Genomic DNA, 22,290 nt, shown 5'->3' with positions numbered 1-22,290 from the left:
CGTTCACTCTATTAAACAAAACCTTCCTTAACACATTAAATTGAGCTCTGAAAGAAATGGTGGCCATCTTGAAAATGGTCACCATCTTGAATTTGAGCGGCACACACCTTTTTCCATGATAATGTTCCTTGAAGAATATTTGTACCAAATTTCATGATAGCAGCACCATTTGAAAAAGAGATGTAAGGATTCAAGAGAAATGGCGGCCATCTTGAAAACTGGTAGCCATCTTGAATTTTTGAGGGACAAGCACCGTTTTCCAAAAAAAACATTCTGAAGAGAGTATTTTCACAAAATGTTATGCCTACATCACTGTTTTAACAATTGACATAATGAGCATTTTACAGAAATAGCGGCCATCTTGAAAAAATGGCCGCCATGTTGAATTTTTCGGTGGCCAACGCCTTTTTCCCAAAAAGTGACCCTTAGAGAGTATCTGTGCCAAATTTCATGCTTCTATACCAATTTGAACGATTCTCTTGAAATATGCCATTAATCTGCTGCACTACTAGGGGAAAATCCTTTTCCGCGAGATATTGAAGCCAAAAATTATCCTTAATTTTGTAATAATGCAAAACGCGTTGCAGCAGCAATGCAGACATAGGCGAGACAGCTCGCGCGCCTATTGGCTGCTCTGCGGCAACTGCAGCAGCCTATCGAGCGAGGCCTGGCGTGACGTCAGACCCAATCAGGGCACTTCGCGCCCGCTGCGTCACGTCCCGCCGAAATGGGCGTGGTCTAGGCCTATAAATATCGCTCGCAGGCAGCTATTATCTGGTTTTTCATCATCGAAGCAACCAGAGCGTGTGCATGCACGGCAAGATACGCAGTACTCGTTCCCTCTTCTAGAGAGAACCGAGGTTACGTTAGTAACCGAGTACGTTCTCTTACGAGAGGTCTCTCGTACTGCGTAAGATATCTTACGCTAGGGGACCCAATTTAAAACGCTGTGCATGCTGAGATCTGACACCAAAGACCCAAGGGCGAAAGCCCGGGGTACATATAGTGCACAATCACTCAGTGAACTCACAGGGAGTCCGGGGAGAGGGAGGGGTGCAGCCTCACTTTTCCACATAAAGTAGCGTCGATGGGACGCGAATTTCATCATACAGACAGGGCGGGGTACGGCCTGAACTGATGGGGAAAAAGTGGGTCTTACACAGTTTGCCCAGCTTTATACTGTCGAACATTGAGCTGTGCTCAGCAGACGCAGCATTCTGAGCTGATCGCATCAGGTCAGATAATACTGGTAGTTTAGACCGACAGCAGCCTGGCCTGCAGGGCGGGAACCTCTAGGTTATAAAACCTTATAAATGTAGACGGGGAGGCCCAGCCTGCCGCCATACAAATATCTTGCAAGGCAATCCCACTTGACCAGGCCCACGAAGAGGCCATGCCTCTCGTGGAGTGCGCTCTGACACCCAAAGGGCACTGCATGCTCTTGGAGGCGTATGCCAGCGCTATAGCATCAACTATCCATCTGGATAGGCTCTGTTTCGACGCGGCTAGTCCCTTAGAACGTCCGCTGAACGAAACAAAGAGCTGCTCCGTCTGTCTGAAAACAGACGAGCGAGACACATAAGCTCGTAATGCCCTGACTGGGCAAAGGAGGCTCGCGTCTCTTTCCTCATCAGGGACCGGTAGGGCTTACAGGGAGATAACCTGCGCCCTAAACGGTGTGTTGAGGGATTTTGGAACATAACCGTGCTTAGGTTTGAGTATAACTTTTGAGTCATTGGGCCCAAACTCCATGCACGCCGCGCTCACAGAGAGCGCGTGCAGATCCCCTATGCGCTTCACTGAAGCGAGAGCCAGCAAAAACACCGTCTTGAAAGACAGGTGTTTCAAATCGATTGACTGTAAAGGCTCAAATGGCGCACATTTCATGGCTTCCAGAACCGTAGAAAGGTCCCATACGGGGACTGAGGGAGGTCTGGGAGGATTCAGTCTCTTAGCTCCTCTAAGGAAGCGGATGACTAAATCGTTCCTTCCTATTGACTGACCAAGCGTTGTTTCTGAGAACGCTGCTATAGCCGCCACATAAACTTTGAGCGTGGAGGGGGCCCTGCCCCCATCCAACAGCTCTTGTAGGAAGGAAAGCACCTCCGTCACATCACAGTTTGTGGGTGACACACCACGGGCTGTGCACCAGCCCGAAAACACTGACCATTTCGAAGAATAGAGTCGTCTTGTAGACGGAGCTCTAGCCTGCGTGATCGTGTTTAATACTCCTTTAGGGAGTCCAACATGTACCCGTTGATGGCCCAGACATGAAGGGACCATAGTTCCGGGTGAGGATGCCAGATCGAGCCGCAGGCCTGTGAGAGGAGATCTCTCCTCATTGGTACTGGCCACGGGGCAGTACTTGCTAACTGCATCACGGCTGGGAACCAAGGTTGGTTTTTCCAGAACGGTGCTACCAGCAGTACTGAGCATCCTTCTTCCCTGATCCGTTCTATCACCTGAGGCAGGAGAGAGACGGGGGGAAAAGCATAGAGCGGGCGGCGGGGCCACACATGGGCCAGCGCGCTCCTGCTCTTGGAGAAAAATTCTTGACAGTGAGCGTTTTCTTGAGACGCAAACAGGTCCACTTCCGCTCTGCCGAATTTCTTCCACAGCAGTTGGACTGTCTGTGGGTGTAGAGACCACTCACCTGCCGGAACATTGTTCCTGGACAGTCTGTCCGGTCCTATATTCAAGATCCCTGGCACGTGCGCTGCTCTGAGCGAGCGCAGGTTGCACTGAGCCCATACCAGGAGGCGTTCTGCCAGCCTGTACAGTTTCTCGGATCTGATGCCGCCCTGGCGATTTATGTAGGACACCACAGACATGTTGTCCGAACGGACCAAGACGTGGTGACCTTTTATTTGGGGACAAAAACGCGTCAGCGCGTTGTCTACTGCCAGCATTTCGAGGCAGTTTATGTGCAGGAGCTTCTCCCGTTCTGACCACTGGCCGAAGAACGGTCTGCCCTCGAGCAGCGCTCCCCATCCCGAGGTGGACGCGTCCGTGGACACCACTTTCACCCTCGAGGAAGTCCCCAGGCTTACACCTGATTGGTACCAGTCGTTCGCTTTCCAGGGTTTCAGAGCTGTAACGCATTTCTGATTGACCCTGAGGCGAAGCAAACCGGGTGCCCACGCTTCGCGTGGGACTCGCGCTTTCAGCCAAAAACTGCAGCGGGCGCATGCGGAGCAGACCCAGCTGGAGCACTGACGATGCTGAGGCCATGAGACCTAGCATCTTCTGAAATCTCTTGAGCGGGACAGACGCGCTGCAGCGAAAAGAGTTCGCTGTGCGTCGAATGTCTACCGCGCGCTGTTGTGATAGTCGCGCTATCATGGATAGTGAGTCCAGTTCTGTGCCCAGGAAAGATATTTTCTGACTGGGTGACAGGGAGCTCTTCGCCCAATTGACACTCAGACCCAAATCCTCGAGGTGATCGAGTAAAATGGTCGTGTGTTCTATGAGCACTGCGCGAGATTGCGCTAGAATCAGCCAATCGTCCAAATAGTTCAGCACTCGCATGCCTCTCATTCTGAGGGGTGCGAGCGCCGCATCCATGCACTTCGTAAATGTACGGGGTGCTAGGGACAAACCGAACGGCAGGACTGTGTACTGATATGCCTGGCCCTCGAAGGCGAATCTCAAATATCGCCTGTGACGTGACGCTATCTGTATTTGAAAATACGCGTCTTTCAGATCTATTGACACAAACCAATCTCCTTGGCGAATCTGCACAAGGATTTGCCTGGTCGTGAGCATCCTGAACTGACGCTTCACAAGCACTTTGTTCAGTTGCCTTAGATCTAGTATGGGTCTGAGACCCCCGTCTTTTTTCGGTACCAGGAAGTATCTGCTGTATAGCCCTCCTTCGCTCTGATCTTGAGAGAGAGGCTCTATGGCCCCTTTGCTCAATAGTTTCGTCACTTCGGCTCGAAGTAGATGTGCTACTTCTGTTTTTACCGTGGTCTCGACGCGCGCCACATAGCGACGAGGGCGTCGGCGAAACTGCAGCGAATAGCCTCTTTCTATAATGTTCAGCACCCACTTCGAAACCCCGGGTAGCTTTGCCCATGCGTCTGCATGGATAGCTAGGGGTTGAATACGAAGCACGCTCCGCTCGCTCAGCGATGGAGAAGCTTCGGTGTGCTGTAACACAAGCGTGTCGCTCGTGACATTTGAGGCATGGGGCGCGCTGATGACAGCGGGCAGATTGCCCGCGCTCGACTCCTCTGCGGTGGTTAACCGCGAGGGGGAGGGCTGGGCGGTTCCCGTGGGAACTGTCATGTCTATGTGTGGATGTGGGCGCGGGACAGCGGGCACATTTATCACACCGAAAGCATCGTTCGCTTGCGTGAAGCGAGTGCACGTTGGTTTCGTTTTTACAGAAACCGTGAGACATGCATAACGTGGTGTTAGTGGGCACTGGGTAGTGGGCACGTTCACCATGTTTGAAGCGCAACCGATCTGAGTCGGTTTTATGTGCGCGAGCCCTGTGTGACAGGCTGTGCTTGTGTGTAGGGATGGGCACTGGGCAGTGGGCATTCTTACTACACATGAAACACCATCGGCCGTGGCCGGGACACCAGAAAATACACTCTTTTGGGGATTTATCTGGGTAGCCGTGAAAACGGCATTTGTGTGCAGGCAAGCGGGTGACAGAACCGACTTGTTGGCTGCAGAAAACACTGGAACAGTCACATTTTCTGGAACTGGACGAGCGAATAGCTTTGGTGTGAGTCCGGCCGCAGCGGGACTGGAACACCGTCGTTTTCCTAGCTGTGCTAGGACGACTTCGGGGCCTCGGGCTTCACCGTGATCCTAGGTCGCGAGCCACGTCCTGCGGGGCGGCGACCGGATGAGCGGGAGCGCGGTCTCGCGCTTCTGGCCTGGCGGCGCTGTGAAGTGGAGGCAGTGGACGGTGGCTGTGGCTGTGAGCTCTGAGCAGACGGTTTCGCACGGCCTGCTGCAGAGCTGGAGCGCTTCGGGAGGAAGTGCTTCATAGCCTGAGACGCTTTCTGTACCTCTGCGAATCTCTCCGCGAAAACCTTGACGGAGGATCCAAAGAGGCCTGTGGCGGAAAGCGGGGCGTCGAGGAACGCGGTGCGTTCAGACTCGGCCATTTCCGAGAGCGTCAGCCAGAGATGTCTCTCAGACACGGTGAGAGAAGCCATAGTCCGTCCAATGGCTTGTGCTGCGGACTTAGTAGCACGAAGAGCGAGGTCCGTGTCACTCCTTAAGTCCGGCACGCAGATCGCGTCAGGTCCTTCCTCATCCAGCTTACGGAGGAGATCGGCCTGGAAGATCTGGAGCGTTGCCATGGTGTGCAACGCTGACGCAGCTTGCCCGGCGGCGGAGAAAGCGCGGTGGAGCAGGCTTGACGTCGTGCGGCAAGCTTTAGAGGGTAGGGCCGGCTTAGCGCGCCGTCCAGCGGAGGGCGGGCATAAGTGGGCCGCTATCGCCTCTTCAACCGGCGGCAGCGAGAGGTATCCTTTGTTCTTGGCATCGTCAACGGCGGAGAATGCCAAAGAAACAGCAGGACGCACTCTAGCAGAATAGGGGGCGCTCCAGGACTTGGCGACTTCTTCGTGTAACTCAGGAAGAAAAGGCGCCGGTCTGGACGCAGGCGAAGCGCGCTCCCCAGGCAGGAAAAATCCATCCAGCCGGTTGTGAGCGGGCTGCTCAGGCGAAGACCACTCGAGGCCGAGGCTCGCCGCGGCCTGTGCGAGTACTCGCATGAGTTCCGTCTCAATGGAAGCTCTCTTGCCTGACGACGTGCGGGCAGGGGGTGCGGGGTCCTCAGAGCCCGCCCAATCCTCACTGCCTGACGCCAGGATAGAGCAGGAATCATCCTCTCCCAGCAGGGCTTCCTCATCCGCGATATCAACGGAAGCGGCGGCAGACGGCGGCCGCTGTCCGTCAGGAAGCGAAACAGAAGAAGCTGGGGAAGCAAGCGGGCGAACCGGCGAGCTATGGCGGCTGAGGGAGGGTTCCGTGGCCCGCTGGGCACGGTGCTTTTTACGGCGCGACGCCGCGGCGGGCGGGGGAGCAGTCTCGGTGAATACGGCTAGGCGAGTCCTCAGAGTCGCCATTGCCATCAGCTCGCAGTGAGGGCATCCGCCGTCAGCGAGCGCGAGAGCTGCATGTTCCTCACCCAGGCAGGAAACGCAGATCACGTGGCGGTCCCCGTCGCTGAGTGTGGCTCTGCACGAGCCGCAGGAAGGCATCTTTAAAAAGACGCTAGCTCTTTTACACACAGAAATACAGTGTAATAAAAGAGAAGGATATAAGCGCCGGAAAGCGCAGCAGGAAGGCAGGAAGGCGGCGCGGCCAGCGACTTCAGTGACTCGTCCCGCTGAAGGTGCTCTCTCTCGACGGCGCGGCTTCTAATCCAGCTCCAGCGATGCGTGTGCTTCGCTTGAAGGATGAAAAATCAGATAATAGCTGCCTGCGAGCGATATTTATAGGCCTAGACCACGCCCATTTCGGCGGGACGTGACGCAGCGGGCGCGAAGTGCCCTGATTGGGTCTGACGTCACGCCAGGCCTCGCTCGATAGGCTGCTGCAGTTGCCGCAGAGCAGCCAATAGCCAATAGCGCGAGCTGTCTCGCCTATGTCTGCATTGCTGCTGCAACGCGTTTTGCATTATTACAAAATTAAGGATAATTTTTGGCTTCAATATCTCGCGGAAAATGATTTTCCCCTAGCGTAAGATATCTTATGCAGTACGAGAGACCTCTCGTAAGAGAACCGAGAACCCAGAGACAAGAAGTAGATCTCCAAGAGCAGGATCGAGCAAATTTGGTTCAGAAGATTTGGAGGATTTAAAAGTGTATAATATCTTGTTTTTACTGCCTTTGAATGCTGTGACATCTGCACATGAACTCTAGGACATGCTTGGCTCCTGGCAGCAGTGTGTGTCAGCCTGTGAACGCGCTCTGAAGGAAGGCCAGAGCGTAGCGTTGGATAACACTAACCCTGACCCCGAGTCGAGAAAAAGGTGCCTACCTCTGTTTCCAAAGCAGATGCTTATTTATCTTTGTCTTTTCAACTGAAATGGCACCATCAATGATTTTCTCCACAGATATGTAGATGTCAGTCAAAGCGCTGGAGTCCCCTGCAGGTGTTTCAACTTCTCAACCAGTCTGGAACAAGCAAAGCATAACAACAGAGTATCTGTCTTTACTGTAGTTTTTTACATTAAAGTTACCATGAAATCAAAATTAACAATAGGCCTACTTATTTATTATTGCAGTATTTACCGGTATTATAAATTATTTGTCATTAATATTATTTTTTAATTAATGTGAAAATTCACTTCTCTTCTCTGATGATGTGATAACTGATGCAAGGGCGGGACAACCTGTTACTCACATGAGATCAACCAATAGCAAACCACAACCATCTAATCAATTCCCCATGGACAAAATCAAGTCCCACCCAACATTTTTATTTTATTTTTTTCTCATTGGAGAAGCCCTTTCACTCTGTTTGAACTGTTTCAACTTCTGTTTCATGGTGACTTTAAATATAAAATTCTGTAAAAAAAAATTATACCATTTTACTAACTGTAAACATGCAAAAAGTCCAGAAATGCACTGTCAGTCACTGATTTACGTCATCTTGTTTTTTTGTTTTTTTGCTGTAGTTTCGTGAGATGATTCCTTCTGCCACAAATCATGTTCATGTCAATGACATGGTGTTTCACAGCTACAAGTGAGTGAACCGCAGCAAGCTGAGCTTATTCCACAGTACCAGATCATTTTGCCAGGAAATCACACCTTTGAACAAGCCTCTTTATCTTTTATCCTTATTTACTAATTTATTACTAAGCAGATTGGTTTCCGACTTTTTCTTGTTCTCTGTAGGGAAAAATTTGTGGCACCCAGTTTGTCTGAGGGCTTCTCTGAAATCCTGCAGATTCGTTTTGTGCCTAGTTTCAGTGACAAAAGATCAGAGTTCCTCTTCAGGCAGTTCTCTGAGGGCTGAGTCTGACATTTGAGCGAAAAATGAAGAAAAAAACAAACAAAACAAAGGCTGAACAACCTAACTTAGCAGAAGAAAAATTCATTGAAATTTCAGAACATGATTGATAATACAATGCTAATTTAAATATTGTGTTAAATTGTCGTCTTCTCTCATTTTTACACTTGTCTTTCACTGTCTTTAATTTGTTACTTTTTAAATGTTGTTTGGTAAATTTACCCATAGCTGCTAAAATCAACCTGCTTGTAGGTTAGTATTTTAAAGACACTTTTAGATTTTTTAGTTTAAAGACAAGTTAATAGTTTAAAGGGATAGTTCACTTTGAAATAAAATTTAAATTTCGAGAACGAACATCCTGGTGTGTGACGTGTGCGCAGACTGGTGCATAGATATATACACTAGATGTCGCCTTGGCTAACGGCAGTTCATTGGAACAAATGTCTTTAATGCGACATCTAGTGTATATATCTATGCACCAGTCTGCGTACACATCACACAGCAGGAAGCGCCCGCGCCCTCAGATCACTTGGACGTGGCTGTTATAAGAGGTAAAAACTATAAATACTGTTCGTTTTCTCACACAAACCGCTCGTTTCGTGTCTTAGGCCATCAATGTGTACTTACGATGGGGAATTGTTTAATTTGGACGATGGGGAATTGTTTTAATTTGGACTCTGTGCATGCTCTTTGAGGGGGTGACCATAGACCTGCATGATATGACTGTCAGACAAGAACGGTTAGCATCAAGTTGAGTGACAGAGTTTGAAAACAGACAGAAACTATATAGGGGAGTAGGACTGGTTAGACTAAGTAAATTTGCACTATAAGACTGATTTTATAAATAATAATAATAATAATTTGTTACATTTATATTGCCCTTTTTCTGAGACCTCAAAGCGCTTTACATAGAAGGGGGAATCTCCTCAACCACCACCAATGTGCAGCACCACCTGGATGATGCGATGGCAGCCATATTGCGCCAGAACGCCCACCACACACCAGCTTACTGGTGGAGAGGAGACAGAGCGATGAAGCCAATCAGTATATGGGGATGATTAGGAGGCCATGATAGACAGAGGCCAAGGGGCAAATTTGGCCAGGATGCCGGGGTTACACCCCTACTCTTTTTCGAAGGACATCCTGGGATTTTTAATGACCACAGAGAGTCAGGACCTCGGTTTAATATCTCATCCGAAGGACGGTGCTCTTTTGGCAGTATAGTGTCCCCATCACTATACTGGGGCATTAGGACCCACACAGACCACAGGGTGAGCACCCCTTGCTGGCCTCACTAACACCGCTTCCAGCAGCAACCTGGTTTTTCTCAGGAGGTCTCCCATCCAGGTACTAACCAGGCTCAGCCCTGCTTAGCTTCAGTGGGCAACCAGTCTTGGGCTACAGGGTGATATGGCTGCTGGCCGAAATATGAACGTTGGCTTGGATTTTAGCGTACACAGACTCATAGGACACATGTTTTATAAATGAGGCCCATGGTGCACACTGACTTCATCTTGTTTCCTTTACATAACTTGTGTTATACTACCATGAGGTTTATTGTGTCTAATGACTTAATGGCTGAAAATCTATTGTCATTTTCCAGTAGTTGCATTTTAATTTATCCTATGATTTTCCTTGTTCAGGATCATTGCCCACTTATATAACTATATGACTGCATAGTTTCCATATAATTACCACAAAAAGAAAGCACGGTAACTGTTGAATGATCACAATAAGATCTAATGACACTATAAAATCCTCATAAACAATGCCATGACTGAACAGGCTAGTTTATAAATAGGAACACACTATGTGTGTGTATATATATATATATATATATATATATATATATATATATATATAGTGCATTCACATACGCATATAGTGTTCCTTTTCTCTACTGAGTAATATATAACTATTGTTTCTTTGTTGCCACATTTTTTTTATTTTGCAAGTTTGGGGCTTCATAATTGATGTTTTTTTATATTTGTTTGGAAAAAAACTTGCACCCCTTAGTCGGTAGTAAAGTTTCTGGATCAATGTGGCACTGTTGAAGTGATTCATCATACAACTGACCTTCAATGTTGATGCTACACCTAAAGATAAGCAGGAAATCAATGGTTGAAATAATTTCCAAGGAGATTTTAATAATACGCTTTCTTTTTGTTAAAGTTTTATGACCTTGTAGCTTCAATATGGCCATTTGAGTAGTAGAATGGCTTTGTTTCACTGGATTCATCAAACACATTCAGTGACCATGTCCTGTCAGAAGGAAAAATGAGAAAAACTCAAAATGTGTGTACAGTATTTATAAAGTAATTATACGTTAATTTGTTCATTCAAATACTGTAAATGAAACTTGATTATATATTTCTTTCTAAATTCTTCTTTAAAAACTGCAAAAAATATTATCTTTCACTAAAGGGATGAATGCATTTTTTGTTAAATAGACAAAAAAACTATATATTCACCTTGATTTTTAATCAATGAGCGTGTTATCCTGTGGCACTTTTGAACTGATCACAATGGTAATGTTAACATAACCATTTCCATATAGTTTGATTCCAGTGGAGGAGGATGACAGCAACGTCCATAATAAGACATCGTTCTTGAGTGCATAGCTGTAGAGTTTAGATGAACAGCAACTCTCGAAACCCTGTTTTGAACAATTTCACAAATGATCTTAATGCTGATCAGAGATAAGTGGGTGTGTGCTTCAATGTCATGCAGGGGTGTGACTATTCTGCCAACATCATGGCACATTTAAAACATAAGATGGATATACTTCATATACTAAATTTGCTCTCAAGGCTGGTACATTTGTAAAATGTTGGCTGACTCTTAGTTTACTTGATGCAATATAATGTTGTAGTGCATTGATATTGTAGGAAAATTTACAGTTAAGGGGATGAATGAAGACCAGGAGTCAGAGATGCGATCAACTGAAGAATATTTTACAGAAGAATAATTTGCAGTTTTATCAGAAGTTAGCTTCAACACTCCCCAGCAAGCAATTTTGCGTTTAAAAGACGTCTAATAGCCGTCCAAACACAGCCCTGACGTCTAGGCTAAAATAAGGCTAATTTTGGGCTGTCATTGAAAATCTAAGATGTCTAAACATAGCCCAAGAATAGACTAGACGTCAATTAGATCGCTATGAACGACTACATATATACGTCTAATAGACAGTGAATATTAGTCTAGGCTAAAACAAGGCTAATTTTGGGCCGTCAGTGAAAATTTAATAGACGTCTAAACGTAGCCCAAGAATAGGCTAGTCATCAAATAGACACACTGTAACGGATTTCTGTAATTTGAACAGTATTTTACTGTAATATGTACAGTAAGATACTGTAAAATATGTATACAGTATGTTACTGTAAACAGCAAAGGATTATGGGAAAATATAGGGTCACTACTGTAATTCTTCACTACTGTAAATCAATTTACAGTAGTGAACTTGCCCGCGAAAAACTGACCAATGGCAAGAGGGATTTCTTTTCAAGTGTTTTTTTGAGGGGTGAAGTGGCAGTTAATGCACGGACAAAAGATCATGTAACTCACCAAAAAGGTTAGTATATAATTTCTATTTTATGTAAAATAAACATTTTCAAATGTTTTTACTTATGTTAACAGCAAACTAACATGATGTATCGTTTTGTTTTCGTCTGAATGGTTTTAGTGTCTTTTTTTCCTGACTGTCGTCAGAATGTTTTTTTTGGTGCCTTTATTACTGTCTTTTTTTCCTGACTGTCGGCCGGGTCGCTGTCACGGTGATAATATTAACTGGTGAGTAAGTTAAGTTCACCTATATTAGCCGAAATATTCTTTAGTTAAAACTATAAAAAATAATGGTTGTGTGTTCCTCTGCCTCTTTAACGCAAGTTAGCTCATCAGGCGGGCGGAGTCGACGGTAACGTTAACCGAGCTAACAGCGAACTCAACGTGAAATACTGAGGTAAAGTGAGATAGACGAAACCCTTGTTAAAGTGCGGGTTTTAAACAATATTTTCACGTAGGCCTATATGATTTATTTTCAGGTTTGTGATCTGGATAATGCCATCTGCAACGATGGAGTGTGTTGGAGCCTTTTCATTGTGATAACGTACTCGGTTACTAACGTAACCTCGGTTCTCTCTAGAGAGGAAACGAGTACTGCGTAAATCTTACGCTAGGGGAAAATCTCTTTTCCGCGAGATACTGAAGCCAAAAAATTATCCTTAATTTTGAAATAATGTAAAACGCGTTGCGGCAGCATGCAGACACAGGCGAGACGGCTTGTGCGCCTATTGGCTGCCCTGCGGCAACTGCAGCAGCCTATCGATAAGGCCCACTCGTGACGTCAGCTCCAATGGGGGCGCTTCGCGCCCAATACGTCACGTCCCGCCAGAATGGGCGTGGTCTAGGGCTATAAACATAGCTTCGAGAGGCTAGCTCACTGGTTTTTCATCGCCGAAGCGAACCAGAGCGTGTGCAGGCACGGCAAGATACGCAGTACTCGTTTCCTCTCTAGAGAGAACCGAGGTTACGTTAGTAACCGAGTACGTTCTCTTACGAGAGGTACTCTCGTACTGCGTAAATCTTACGCTAGGGGAAACAGTGTAAAACGCCGTGCATGCTAAGATCCAGCACCAAAGTCCCAAGGGCAAGTGCCCGGGCTCATATAGTACATGATCATAATGGACTCACAGAGAGCCCAGGAAAGAGTGGCTAGAATAGCATCATTCCTGTAATAATATAACATCTTATAAGGAGCAGTTATACTGATGATGTGTCGTACAGTCAGGGCGACCCCCGGCCTGGACTGACGAATATAGTGGGTCTTACACACTGCCCATAGAGCTGCGCGATCCAACAGCGAGCATTTGCTCAAGCAGTTTCAGTATTCTGGCCCGAACACATCAGGGCAGACAGTACCGATTTTAGACCGAAAGCAGCTTAGCCTGCAAGGCGGGAACCTCTAGGTTATAAAACCTTATAAATGTAGACGGGGAGGCCCAGCCTGCCGCCATACAGATATCTTGCAAGGCAATCCCACTAGACCAAGCCCACGACGAGGCCACGCCTCTCGTGGAGTGTGCTCTGACTCCAAATGGGCACTGTAAGCCCTTAGAGGTATAAGCCAGCGCTATAGCATCAACTATCCAACTGGATAGGCTCTGTTTCGACACGGCAAGTCCCTTAGAACGTCCGTAGAGTGAAAACAAAGAGCTGCTCTGTCTGTCTGAAAACAGACGTGCGAGACACATAAGCTCTTAATGCTCTGACTGGGCAAAGGAAGCTTGCGTCTCCTTCCTCGTCAGAGACCGGTAAGGCTGACAGGGAATGACCTGCGCCCTAAACGGTGTGTTGAGGGATTTTGGAACATAACCGTGCTTAGGTTTGAGTATAACTCTTGAGTCATTAGGCCCAAACTCCATACACGTCGCGCTTACTGAGAGCGCGTGTAAGTCCCCTGTGCGCTTCACTGAAGCGAGAGCCAGAAGAAACACTGTCTTGAAAGACAGGTGTTTAAGATCAATCGTCTGTAAAGGCTCGAATGGGTCACCTTTCATGGCTTCCAGCACTGTAGAAAGGTTCCATACAGGGACTGAGGGAGGCCTGGGAGGATTCAGTCTCTTAGCTCCTCTAAGGAAGACGATGACTAAATCGTTCCTTCCTACTGACTGACCCAGCGTTGTTTTTGAGAACGCTGCTATGGCCGCCACATACACTTTGAGCGTGGAAGGGGTCCTGCCCTTGTCCAACAGCTCTTGTAGGAAGGAGAGAACCTCCGTCACCCCACAGTCTAGGGGCGACACGCCACAAGCTGTGCATCAGCTGGAGAACACTGACCATTTCGAGGAATAGAGACGTCGCATAGACGGAGCTCTAGCCTGCGTGATCGTGTTTAACACTCCGCTTGGGGAGGTCAGCGGGTACCCGTTGATGGCCCAAACATGAAGGGACCACAGCTCTGGGCGCGGATGCCAAAACGAGCCCTTGGCCTGAGAGAGGAGGTCCCTCCTCACTGGCACTGGCCATGGGGCAGTGCTTGCTAGCTGCATCAGAACTGGGAACCAGGGTTGGTTTTTCCAGAACGGCGCTACGAGTAGCACTGAGCATCCTTCTCTGATCCGTTCTATCACCTGAGGCAGGAGAAAGACGGGAGGAAAGGCATAGAGCGGGCGGCGGGGCCATACGTGAGCCTGCGCGTCCCTGCTCTTGGAGAAGAATTCCAGACAGTGAGCGTTTTCTTGAGACGCGAACAGGTCTACTTCCGCTCTGCCGAATTTCTTCCACAGCAGCTGGACTGTCTGTGGGTGTAGAGGCCATTCGCCTGTCGGAACATTGTTTCTGGACAGTCTGTCCGGTCCTACGTTCAGGAGCCCTGGCACATGCGCTGCTCTCGGCGAGAGCAGGTTGCGCTGAGCCCACACCAGGAGGCGTTCTGTCAGCCTGTGCAGGTTTCGGGACCTGAGGCCGCCCTGGCGATTTATGTAGGACACCACTGACATGTTGTCCGAGCGGACCAGGACGTGGTGTCCTCGTATTTAGGGACAAAAACGCGTCAGTGTGTTGTCTACTGCCAACATTTCGAGGCAGTTTATGTGTAGAAGCTTCTCCCGTTCTGACCATTGGCCGAAGAACGGTCTGCCCTTGAGCAGTGCTCCCCATCCCAAGGTGGAGGCGTCCGTAGACACTACCTTCACACTCGAGGAAGTCCCCAGGCTAACACCTGATTGGTACAAGTCGTTTGCTTTCCCAGGTTTCAGAGCTGCGATGCATTTCTGATTGACCTTGAGACGAAGCAGACCGGAAGCCCACGCTCGGCGCGGTACTCGCGCTTTCAGCCAGAACTGTAGCGGGCGCATGCGAAGCAAGCCCAACTGAAGTACTGATGATGCTGAGGCCATGAGACCTAGCATCCTCTGAAATTTCTTGAGCGGGACAGATGCGCCGCAGCGGAAAGAGCTCGCTGCGCGCTGAATGTCTAGTACGCGCTCTGGTGACAGTCGCGCTATCATAGACAGCGAGTCCAGTTCTGTGCCCAGAAAAGATATTATCTGTCTGGGAGACAGAGAACTCTTCGCCCAATTGACCCAGATTCTCGAGGTGATCGAGCAAAATGGTCCTGTGCTCTATGAGCACCGAGTGAGATTGAGCTAGAATCAGCCAATCGTCCAAGTAGTTCAATACTCGCATGCCCTGTAGTCTGAGGGGTGCGAGCGGCTAGAGACAAGCCGAACGGTAGGACTGAGCACTGATATGCCTGGCCCTCGAAGGCGAATCTCAAACGTCGCCTGTGACGTGACGCTATTTGTATTTGAAAATATGCGTCTTTCAGATCTATTGACACAAACCAATCTCCTCGGCGAATGTGCGTGAGGGTTTTTCTGGTCGTGAGCATTCCGAACTGTTGCTTCGCAAGCACTCTGTTCAGTTGCCTTAGATCTAGTATGGGTCTGAGACCCCCGTCTTTTTTCAGTACCAGGAAGTATCTGCTGTATAGCCCTCCTTCACTCTGAGCTTGAGATAAAGGCTCTATGGCCCCTTTGCTCAACAGTTTCAAAATTTCGGCTCGAAGTAGGTGGTGCTACTTCTGTTTTTACCGTAGCTTCGACGCGCATCACATAGCGGCGAGGGCATCGGCGAAACTGTAGCGAATAGCCTCTTTCTATAATGTCTAGCACCCACTTCAAAACCCCCGGGTAGCCTTGCCCATGCATCTGCACGAATGGCTAGGGGCTGAATGCGGAGCGCGCTCTGGTCGCTCAGCGACAGAGGGGCTTCGGTGTGCTGTAACATAAGCGTCGCGCTTCGAGGCAGGGGGCGCGCTGATAACGGCGGGCAGATTGCCCGCGCTCGACTCCTTTGCGGTGGTCAACCGAGAGGGGAGGGCTGGGCGAGTCCCGTAGGACCTGTCATGTCTATGTGTGAATGTGGGCGCGGGATAGCGGGCACATTTACAACACTGAGAGCATTGTTCGCCTGAGCAGAGCGAATGCACGTTGGTTTTGTTTTTACAGAAACCTTGAGATATGCGGAACGTAGTGTTTGTGGGCACTGGGCAGTGGGCACATTTACCACGTTTAATGCGCAATCGACCTGGGTCGATTTCATGTGCGCGAGCCCTGTGTGACGGGCTGTGTTTCTGTGTAGGAATTTCGTCTACATTCGTAACACCATCGGCCGTGGCCGGGACACCAGAAAATACACTCTTATGGGATTTATCTGGGTAGCCGTAAAAGCGGCGTTTGTGTGCAGGCAAGCGGGCTATTTCGCCGACTTGTTTACTGCAGAATACACTGGAACAGTCGCATTTACTGGAACTGAACGAGCGAGAAGTTGCCATAGAAACAGAAAGCGTCAACATGCTGGCGTTTGTTTGCAGGCGTGCGTGTATTACAGCAGACTTGTTCACTGCAATATTGACATTTCCAGTCGTCTGAACTTCAGAGGCGGAAACCATAGAAACAGAGTTTGGGTGCAGGCGAACGGGTTGTACCACGCGCTCGTTGGCTGCAAAATACACATCTGCAGTCGCCTTTTCAGGGAACTGCCAGAGCGAGAATTGACGGCAAAAAGTGTGTTTTGCCGGTAGACCCGGGATTCGATCGCGGGTCTCTCGCGTGAAAATCTGACGATCTACCACTGGACCACAGAGGAAGACACATAGATATTCAGTAGCGCGAGTATTATCAAAGAGCGTCAACATGCTGGCGTTTGTTTGCAGGCGTGCGTGCAAAACAACAGGCTCGCTCACTGCAATATTGACATTTCCAGTCACCTGAACTTAAGAGGGGAATGAGAAATGTGTCAGGAGTGGAGGTCGGCCCGGCCGCAGCGGGGCTAAAAAACACCCTTTTCTCCTTTCGCCAGTGACGCACGGGAACCATAGAAACGGTGTTTGGGTGCAGGCGAGCGGGTTGTACAGCGCGCTCGTTGGCTGCAAAATGCACATCTGCAGTCGCCTTTCAGGGAACTGACAGAGCGAAGCATTGGCGGCATAAAATATCTGCCGTTAGACTGGGATTCGAACCCCGGTCCCTCGTGTGAAAAACCTAAGATTCCGCCACTGAGCCACAGGGGGGGAACACAAAGGTGTATAGATGCATGAGCATATAAAAGAGCGTCAACATGTTTTCTTCGGCGTTTGCTTGCAAGCGTGCGTGTTACAACAGGCTCGTTTGCTGCAATATTGATATTTCCAGTCGCCTAATCAGGGAACTGAGTTGTCTTTTCGCCGGTGAGTGACGCATGAATGGGGCGCAAGGGCAGGGTAGCTTTCTTGTAACGTAAAGAAAAACTAACCCCGATCGTCCGCTTCCAGCCTCCCTTGTGAACGGCGCAGTTTGCGCGGCTCGAACAGAGGGAGAGAGAAAGCTAGCCCCGTGACCGTCCGCTCCTGACATCCCCTGTGAACGGCGCGGTTTGCGCGGCTCGAACAGAGGGAGAGCAGGTATCATCCCCCAAGCAGGCAAGGCAAGCGGGCGCACCGGCGAGCTTTGCGGGTTGGGGGGGGCGGAGGAGCAGTCTCGGAGAAGGATGCCAGGTGAGTCCTCAGAGTCACCAGGCAGTAACTGGCTCGCAGTGAGGGCGGTCGCCGTCAGCGAGCGCGAGCGCGAGAGCTGCGTGATCCTCAGGAAAGGGGCGTCTTGAAAAAGACGCCCGGCTCTTTTAGTGCAATGAGAGTGTGTGTCGCGGCGGCGAGCACACACACATACACAAAACACAGTAGCAGAGAAAGGATATAACGCCGGATAGCGCAGCAGGAAGGCGACTGAAGGCGGCGCGGCCAGCGGCTTCAGAGTGTCGACTCGTCCCGCTGAAAGGCTTTTTCAGACGGCGCGGCTTCTCTCCGGGTCCAGCGATGCGAGAGCTTCGCTGAAGAGATGAAAAATCAGTGAGCTAGCCTCTCGAAGCTATGTTTATAGCCCTAGACCACGCCCATTCTGGCGGGACGTGACGTATTGGGCGCGAAGCGCCCCCATTGGAGCTGACGTCACGAGTGGGCCTTATCGATAGGCTGCTGCAGTTGCCGCAGGGCAGCCAATAGGCGCACAAGCCGTCTCGCCTGTGTCTGCATGCTGCCGCAACGCGTTTTACATTATTTCAAAATTAAGGATAATTTTTTGGCTTCAGTATCTCGCGGAAAAGAGATTTTCCCCTAGCGTAAGATTTACGCAGTACGAGAGTACCTCTCGTAAGAGAACATCAACTGGTATGTAACGTTATGGTCACCTTCACCTAAATTAGCCGAAGTAAACTTATTAAACAGAGAAGCATAATAACTTTGGTATGTTCTGTCTCCTCTTTCACAACTTTTTGGCAGATGTACAGCGTAAATACTGAGTAAAACTTAGTTAAAGGGATAACGTAGTACACCTTAAACATAAAATTATATGTCATCATTTACTCGCCCACAACGTGTTCTAAACTTGCATGAAGTTCTTTCGTCTGAACATTTATGTAAAATAAGATATTATTAAGATATAAAATAAGATATTTTGAATAATGTTGGTAAATAGTGGCTGGTCCGCATGGACTTCTATAATAGAAAAAATACTTTGGATGTCAATGGGGACCAGTAACTGTTTGGTTGCTCATGTTCTTTAAAATATCTTCTTTTGTATACAGCACATTAAATAATTTAATGGAAGTTATGAACAAGTTGAGGGTGAGTAAATGGTGACAGAATTTACAATTTTGAGTAAACTAACCCTTTATCCAACACCATTGTTAATTTCATCTTTTGTTTTATTTTCAAGTTTGTGGTCTGAATTATGTCGTCTGAAATGTCGGAGGTGTATTTTGGAGTCTTTTTTGTGATTGCCTTCGTAATGGTGATACACTCTAAAAACTGCTGGGTTGTGTTAACCCAATTTTGGGTCAAATATGGTCTCACCCAACGTTGGGTTAAAAATTTAATTTAAAAATGGACAAACCCAGCCGTTGGTTTACATTTTTAATGTAACCAATGCAATTTGTCCATTTTTAAATTGCATTTTTGTCCATTTTTGATTTTGTCCAAAATGCAATTTGTCCATTTTTAAATTGCATTTTTTAACCCAACGTTGGGTGAGACCATATTTGACCCAAAATTGGGTTAACACAACCCAGCAGTTTTTAGAGTGTAACATCTACAGGTGAGTAAGATGACATCAACTAAATTAGCTGAAGTATGCATTAGTTAAGCAGGCAAACATGTTCTTTTCTGTTCTTTATTTTGAATTTGCAGCGGCCATTCCCTCCGGACTGTACATCACTGCTGACGCTCTCCACTAATACACAGAACGGGTTGACGTTGGAGGAGGAAGAGGAGAAGGAGGAGGAAAGGGTTAGCAATATACCATTATCAATATAGCAAAGTTTTGCTAACTAATATTTTTAATGTTGTTTAATTGATTAAAAACTATAAACACCATACAACATTATATCTTACCTCATCTTCACCCCACATGTTATTGTTGTTAGTAATAAGTTCTGTTATTGTATTTTAGTTTTTTTTTCTGTAAACTATAACACTAAAAGGCTGCTGTGACTTTATCTGTTTCAGGAGAGTCTGTTCTCAAAGCAAAAACATGGATGCTGACAATGAAGGGCAGAATCATCATCCAGTTACAACTGCTAACAGACGACTCTTCAGCATTAGCTGTCTATTTTGTCGAATGCAGAATCAGGTAAACCAATATATATATATATATATATATATATATATATATATATATATATATATATATATATATATATTTTTTTTTTTTTTTACATTACATTACATTTACATGCATGCATTTGGAAGTCACTTTTATCCAAAGCAACTTACATTGTATTAAGTTTAATTTAAATTATCCATTCCCTGGAAATCTAAGCTACAGGAATATTGAAAAAGAATGAAGCTTTAATGATTTTAATGTAATGTATTATGGGGTAATACCATCCCTGTAGGTTAGGGGTGGAAATTGGCAAAAATTTGATGATTCGATAGTATTGCGATATTTGGGCCACAATTCAATATTATTGCGCTTCCTAACATTGCGATACAGCAAGTATTGCGATTCGATTCTGCGATATATTGCGATTCATGTCCCCCATATTATTCAAAGACATTACAAAAAATAAGACTGCTCAACTCACTACAAATGTCACATTAAATCTGTGAACATCTTCTACACATTTACTGGAGGCTAGTGCAAAAACTTTGTCCTTGAACATTCAGGACACAGGACCTTATTACAGAACGTAATTATATGAACGCGTCACCACCGCATTAGCACCAAAAACATGGAGATTTTATTTTAGAGAATAATTACACAACCTATTCGATATACTATAATTCTATAATTAAATAAACTAATCGAATATCCAAAAATTGTGACTCATCCCTGCATTTAATACCTTGTTTTTTTTCCCAAAATCTTCACTTACGTCTCGATTTTCGAAGGGGATTATAAACGTTTCTTCCTTGGTTCGCTTTTATTTAGGCCTATTACATTCACATTCTTTACTGTGGTAAAGTAGAAAAACGTTGTAGGACAGATAGCCTACATTTTTACTTGCACGTCAGATTCATTTCAACACAGTTTTTGCTTGTTATTAGACATGTACGGCGCGTCAAGTTTATTTGATTTTTAGTTTCGCTCTCTTTGGCAGCGCAATTTCAAACATAGCTTAAATGTCTTGCCCTTGTGGAAGATTAAATTCACTTTTCATACCTTTTACAACAAGTAGAAAACATGAAGATATCAGAAAATAGATCGATGGTCTCTTTCCTCCTCGTGTCATCCCTCTCAAAGCACAGAGCGGTATGGCTTCATGTGGAATCACGTGTCTTTGTGTGGAAGTATTAAACGAAAGTTTTTTTTTTTTATATATAGATTTAACTTTTCTATTATGTAAGTTTCTAATATTTACTGATATGTATTTGAATGCTTTACAGGCTTTGTGTTGCTTCTTTGACGGAATTGCTCAAATAAAGACTTTTTTGCTCGAATAAACTACATTTTTTTATTTCAATCTTCATAATAACCCCCCAACCACTGCAGGTAGTTGGTCCATTACCACCGCAGTGGTAAAAAAAACTGCCACCGTCACAGCCTTATAACCTATATTGGAATACTTTGCGCTACTGTATCAATATAATTGCGTGCGCAAAATATCGCGACACTGAACAGAATCGATTTTTCCCCCACCACTACTGTAGGTGGATTCAGAATCAGATGTAGTGCTTTTATTAACGCCAAAGTACATGCAGCATCAAGTTTGAGGGTTAGGGAAAATTCTGCCAACACCGGTCTGAAAAAATTATATATTTTTTCCCTGCTTGTGTTTGCAGGTTCATTCTGAGAGTCAACCCTGATGGCACCAAACACCAAAGGCACAGATCAGATGGAAATCTGGAAAGGTCCAAAGAAAAGCATCAGCCTGAAACCCTCAGTGTTTCTCATCAGAGAGGTTGTCAACTTTGACTGGCAAAATTACTGAAATGTAACAACACAACACTGACTTTGACTGTATTTTATTGTTTTAAGGCCTGTTTTGCTTTTCAGTGTGTGTACGTTTTTGCCATGCTACAGATATAAATGGTCACCAGGAGATTAATTCTATGGACTTTGGAGATGTTGCCTTTTTTTTTCTTCAGCTAGTGGCTCCTAAAGGTCAAGATTTGTAATTTGTACTTCTAAAACAAAATGTTCAACGATTAAAAAGAATATTATAAGGACAAATGTTTGTGAGTTATTGTGATTTTTTGGGGGGTGGGGTAAACATAAATTAAAAAAAGAACATTTAAATGAAAAAAACAAACAAAAAACAATACTAATACTGTAAATGAAAATACGGTAATAATACTGTAAATGCAAGTACAGTAAATGATACAGTATACTGTAAGTGAAAATACAGTAATAATACTGTAAATGCAATTACAGTAAATGGTACAGTATACTGTAAGTGAAAATACAGTAATAATACTGTAAAACATTTTACAGTAACTTACTGGCATCCAGCTGCCAGTAAGTTACTGTAAAATTTACAGCAACCTCTTTACAGTGCAGCAAATGAATTACTACATATAATAGACAACAAAATACAACTTAAAGGGACATTGTGTAGGAATTTCTCCCATCTAGTGGTGAAATTGTATTTTGCATTCAAACGAATAATGCTCTCCAGCGCCTCACTTTTTCAAATGCGCGTTGCATCTACGGTAGCCGTTATGTACCAAAAAGCTATGACAGGATGTCTTATAATAGCACTTCGAGTTTTTCTTCGGGTGAACATGTTTGTTATTTAAAACAAACTGAAACTTGAAACAACGAAAAAAAG

The 22,290-nt window shown here is 46.3% G+C and overlaps 1 protein-coding gene and 2 long non-coding RNA genes across 3 annotated transcripts in view; all 3 read left to right on the top strand.

Moving 5' to 3' along the window:
- LOC309505885 (bifunctional polynucleotide phosphatase/kinase-like) overlaps positions 1 to 8,227 on the top strand; it is a gene marked incomplete at its 5' end in the record, with an annotated part of 47,507 nt that extends 39,280 nt beyond the window's left edge. Inside the window, 4 exons of the mRNA XM_082179345.1 lie at positions 6,894 to 7,003; positions 7,088 to 7,175; positions 7,652 to 7,719; positions 7,872 to 8,227. Coding sequence (XP_082035471.1) covers positions 6,894 to 7,003; positions 7,088 to 7,175; positions 7,652 to 7,719; positions 7,872 to 7,992 — 387 coding nt within the window. The 3' untranslated portion in view covers positions 7,993 to 8,227. The remainder of the gene's footprint in view (positions 1 to 6,893; positions 7,004 to 7,087; positions 7,176 to 7,651; positions 7,720 to 7,871) is intronic.
- A 3,044-nt stretch (positions 8,228 to 11,271) lies between these two features.
- Positions 11,272 to 12,091, top strand: LOC309507129. Its single transcript, XR_014209022.1, has 3 exons — positions 11,272 to 11,775; positions 11,876 to 11,944; positions 12,027 to 12,091. It is a non-coding gene; the product is annotated as an uncharacterized lncRNA (long non-coding RNA).
- A 7,040-nt stretch (positions 12,092 to 19,131) lies between these two features.
- Positions 19,132 to 21,692, top strand: LOC309507126. The gene is made up of 3 exons (XR_014209019.1): positions 19,132 to 19,306; positions 19,526 to 19,649; positions 21,302 to 21,692. It is a non-coding gene; the product is annotated as an uncharacterized lncRNA (long non-coding RNA).
- The last annotated feature ends 598 nt before the right edge of the window (positions 21,693 to 22,290 follow it).

The sequence above is a fragment of the Leuciscus leuciscus genome, assembly GCF_965113295.1.
Source record: "Leuciscus leuciscus genome assembly, chromosome: 9".
NCBI classification, from domain to species: Eukaryota; Metazoa; Chordata; class Actinopteri; order Cypriniformes; family Leuciscidae; genus Leuciscus; species Leuciscus leuciscus.
Note: the sequence above shows the minus strand (reverse complement) of the source record. Positions and strands in the feature narration are given on the sequence as shown.